At 44.9% G+C, this 4969-nt stretch overlaps 1 protein-coding gene across 1 annotated transcript in view; it reads right to left on the reverse strand.

Annotated features, from left to right (window-relative positions):
* Nucleotides 1-4969, reverse strand: part of KIAA1324L (KIAA1324 like) — a 112559-nt gene that overhangs the window by 60804 nt on the left and 46786 nt on the right. Inside the window, exons 5-6 of the mRNA XM_019509512.1 lie at nucleotides 2289-2394; nucleotides 1194-1346 (exon numbers count right to left, since the gene is read on the reverse strand). Of these exons, the coding sequence (XP_019365057.1) occupies nucleotides 1194-1346; nucleotides 2289-2394 (259 nt within the window). The remainder of the gene's footprint in view (nucleotides 1-1193; nucleotides 1347-2288; nucleotides 2395-4969) is intronic.

Here is a 4969-nt window from a genome sequence, read left to right on the forward strand (position 1 = left end):
CCATGAAGGGAAGCACTGAGCTGCCCTGCAGCTCAGGACCCACTGGCAGATCACCTCCTGGCTGTGGGAGAGTTGAGCAGGCTCCAGGAAAATAAAAAAGGATCGGGCCCTCACCACTTTTTGTCCGTCAGTGGAGCCTGCCCGCTCCACAGCGGGGGGGCCCAGTGCTTCATTCTAGCTCTGACTTGCCTGCACATCTGTTTGAAACTTCTCAGGATCTATAATAATAACACACTAGTTCTGTCTGTCAGGAGCACTGTGATTGGTTGTTTCAGTAAGCATTGTGATTGGCTGCCAAGACAACCAATCAGAGTGCACCAGACACACAGAATAAGGCTAGTATTATTATAAATATGCTGTAGATGCCCAGTACATGCATCAAACATAAACCAGTCCTTGAAAAACATTCAAAAGGACAATTTGGAACAACTTTTGTACAAAAGGAAATCCTGCAATATTTTACTTGGGAAACACCATCAAACTCTTGTGTCCAAAACAAAATATAGTCCCCAGTATCCTGGAAATTGCTGCCTGAAACAGACATGATTCTGACATGATCCCTGATATAACTACACCAGCACCTCTGATTTCAATGCTGTTATGCCATGGATGAATCTGGTCCATTTTATCCAATGCTTTCCAGCCACCATGGCTGGGGAAACAAAAGAGTTTTGATGGGTCTCTTTCATGCCCAACTTGCAGCTAAACCATCACGGGCTCCATTCTACCAGATATGACAAGCAGGGATGGGTAGGTGGGCAAGAGGAGTATATGGATGAGAGACTCCAGGAAACATTTACATGTGGATGGGTCAGGAGTTGCCACTGGGTCTGGAATGAACCAAGGCCCCAAACTGGTATTAGACAGCACCATGCAATTGCTATCATCATGCAGAAGAAAACTCAAGCCAAAACTATTGTGGAGCTCATGTTCCTTTCTTTTAAAGTATGGAAGTACCCTAGCCAACTTCCACTGTGGGGCCATTATAACCTACCAACAGAAATCCCACCCCCCCAGAATCTAAGAAAGGCACCGCATTAATCTTCGCTTTGCGTCCCAGCCTGCTTGACTACGTTTTAGTAGTAGGTAAAGCAATTCTTGTGCAAATGCAGACCTACACACAAGCTTGTAACGCTGACCACTGTCCCACATACTCACATATTCATGGATTTTATTCATCTCCTGCTGTGTACCTGCATAATGTGTTGCTTCTTTACATTTGGTACATTCCTTAGCTCCTTTCTCTGAATAGGTATTTCTTGGGCACACTTGGCAGTTGGAAGACCCTGGTTTATCAGTGAACGTACCAGGTTTGCATGGAAAGCACTCAGATGTATACGCAACTCCTGTAAAGCAAAGAAGAGGTAAACCACTTGAATAAACACAGAAATACAGAGACATATCCTCCACCGCTCCTGTCTACCCCACTATCTTGGGAAAATAAACACTATGTATACCATCACCGAATACCTACAATCACAGCTGGGTTAAGTCCCCTGGGCTTTGCTGTCCAAGAGTGCGGTGCTTCAGGTCTTACCCAGGTCAAACGCCTATTCACCTCAAAGCTTATGCCTTTCTGAACAAGTTAGTCCCTGCCTTGCCTTCTGCCATTCACCTCAATCAGAGTTCAATCTGAATGAACATCATATTATATTCCATCTGAATACCATTATATTCCACTCCGTCTGTTTAAACTTCAAAATTAACCTAAATGACTATTCCAGAATAATTAAATGGTTTATTTAAAGATGACTGAACCATAATCATTCTGGAAGAGCCCTTTCAGTTAATTCTGAAGAACAGACCTTTTTAAAACTTTTTTCGTCTTCTTCTTGCTATTCCAGTCCTGCCCAGCAGATGTCACCATTGGCCAATTAATCCCCCATAACATATTTCTCATATCTTTGTTTCTAGAGATTTGGGAACATACATAGAGTTTACCGGCAACCCCTGCTTAACGCTCTTTCGCTTAGCGCTATTTCATTATAACGCTCATTTTACATTGATACCCAATTCCACTTAGCGCTCAGCGAGTTCCGTTATAACTCACAGTCGCCACCTTGGTTCGTCAAAAAATTTCGGTTTCACTTAACACTATTTCTGCTTAACTCTCAGTTTTTTGGGAACCAATTAAGAGTGATAAGCAGGGGTTGCCTGTACTGTGGTTATGATAATGAAAAATGCTCTTTCCCAAACCAAGACATTTGCCTTTGAAGACAGAGATAGTAATAACAGGGTTATCACTACAATGGACAACTGACTTAGATTAACAGCTCAACCTCTCCTACCTTCAATTGTGATGTTTTTTACTAGGACAGGTTTCACCACTTTTGACCCCATGAGAATCCCCGTTGTTCTCCAGTATAATATATTTGTGCCTGATTTCAAAGTTACCTGCAAAAATAATGGCATGGCAATTAGCACCCCTCCTCAAAGGTACTCTCTTATTGCTCTATGCAAGTCACCCATTTCAGTGACTCAAATTCCTCACCTCCTTCCAGGAATTCTAGTTTTCTGGTTAACTAAACTAACTTTGCCTGGTATATCAAGGGCTGTGGGGGGCAGCAGTCAAGAGAAGAAGGCAGCAGTGTCTCCCCTCTGAAAGAAAGGGGCATGAGGATGCTGGGAGGCAGAGGCTCTGAGGCTTCCTTTGTGGAAATGCCCTGTATCCTACCTTCAAACCAGTTCTAAGCAGTAATGCAACAGTCATGTTCCCAGCCCTCTCCAGACCATCCACAGTCACCTGTGGAGGTGCCTAGCTCCCCTAGATATCCTAGCATTCAATAATGCTTAACTCTGTTTATCTATTCTCTTTCAGATATAGGACCTTAACTCCTAAGTTTGTTTCTAAGGGCATAGGGTCCAGTATTTGACAAGCCATTTTTTACGCCTAATTAGGCAATTTCAGTGGGCTTCTCCAAAGCATTCAGGATTAGCCTGACCAGCTGCTTTGGCAAGCCTTTGCTCACTCTGGAAAGTTTTCCTGCCTTGACTATACCACAGTTCAAATGGTATCACTCATCCAGCATCAACCCAAGCATGTCAGTAGGAAAGTGCTTTTATCAATACATCTTTTCCTGTACAGGACAGGGAACAGCTATACCAGCAGGAGGCAGCTTGAAGCAGAATCATTCCATCTACACAGGGGCTATACAGGGATAGCTTTGCTGGCAATAAATTAAAAAAAAAAAAAAAAACTCACGCACACACACACTTCCAGATGACAGTCACACCAGCAGAGGTGGCCTGGCAAATTTTTAACCAGTAGGAAAATGAACACCCTAACCCTCAGCACACTCAGCAGGCTCTCTCTAAGCATGGGACCATCCTGGAGCGGGGTGAATTTCACTTCATTTTTCTTTTCACACCAGTCCACCCTGTAAGGCAGTCCAGCTCTCAGATATACCGTGTAGACCGAGCCCAAGCCAATGGGCTGAAGCCATCTCTGAGCACTTCTAACAATCCCACACGTTTTGGTGACTCGAAGTGGGGAATTCTAAAGAAGCCACTCAGCAAACAGCCCCGCCAGGGTCACACGTGTAACCCAAAGCACAGCTCTTCTAAAGAAACGTCTCCAAAACTATCCATTTTACTCTGGCCTTGTCCACATCAGAACGATTTCCAAAGATGTGGCTCCCTCCTAGTGGAGAAACAACTGGACATAGCTTATTTCCACTTCTTCAAACAGTCAGCAATAGCGGCAAAAAACAATTTTGCTAATTTAACTGCATCTGCTTTAGCTTTTCTGCCAGCTAGCAATGTCATTCAGCAGCACAATCTAAACAGCATAGCCGTATCAACCTCTTCAGGGTACACTGGCCTCAGTCTCTGGATTAAAGATCTTTGCTCAGAGAAAGTAAACTAAGGGCTAGTCACTGCAGAGCCACTGATTAAACTGAACTGATTTAGCAACAAATTGAGTTAAGTGGATGCTGTTTCCCCTGTGCAGACACACTTAAATTGATTCCAAAGAAGCCATATCAGAGCCTTGTTACACACTGTAGTCTGAGCTCCTCAAATGCTGATCCCTGCTAGTGCTAGCTTGAGTTTGGAGCAGTCGCACCTGACAGCTAAAACCTCTCTCTGAATGACCTCCACCTGCACAGCTGTGACTTGCCTCTAGAGGCCTGGTTAGTAGGGGCTTGACTAAGAGCTACAGCAGTGACTTGCCTCTACAGCAGGGGTGGGCAAAATGCAGCCCACCAGGCCATTCTATCTGGCCCACAGGGCCCCTAAAACATTTAGAAAATTGATATTTATCTGCCCCTGGCTGCCTATCATGTGGCCCTCGATGGCTTGCCAAAACTCAGTAAGCAGCCCTCCGCCCAAAATAATTTCCCACCCCTGCTCTACAGGGCTGGTGAGCCAGAACAGGCTTCTACCCCTGCTCTATGGGCAGTGTAAGAGATCCTGGGATACTAATGGACCTTAACTTGGGTGGCACCTCTATAGGCAGTGGTCACACTTTCATGGAACAGGAACTGTGTAGCAGGGATCAGAAATGATCCTGCCCTGGAGTGGTGTAACTTTGAGCCACAAAATGAGTGCTTAAAACCACTTTAAGATGCTAATGCAGGGGATGCACAAAAGATAGGTTCAAGGCGATGGGAACATGAAGCTGGGAGGTGGAGAGTGAATGGCATGGGAGTGCATAATGAAATGGGAGGTGAAAAGGAAATGAGGATGAGGGAAAGGTGGTGAAATGAAGGCAGCCAGCCACTGAAGGATAAAATAAAAAGAAATTTTAAAAAGTAAAAAGAAATAAAGAGGAAGTAAATTAAAGAAGGCCTCCTGTTTAATAAATTGGGATTTGAGATTGGTGTGAGGGTGCTGGTCATGCTTCCTGGGGTGGCTGGGAGGTGGGAGCAGTGTGGAAAGGTGCTTTTCATGGAGCTACTGCCCCTGCCCCAGCTCATGGAGACCCAATCCCCCTATTTGTTCCCCCAGCCCACCCCCACTAGACCTCACT

This window comes from Gavialis gangeticus, unplaced genomic scaffold (genome assembly GCF_001723915.1).
Source record: "Gavialis gangeticus isolate Ggan-Ray unplaced genomic scaffold, GavGan_comp1, whole genome shotgun sequence".
Classification (NCBI taxonomy): domain Eukaryota; kingdom Metazoa; phylum Chordata; order Crocodylia; family Gavialidae; genus Gavialis; species Gavialis gangeticus.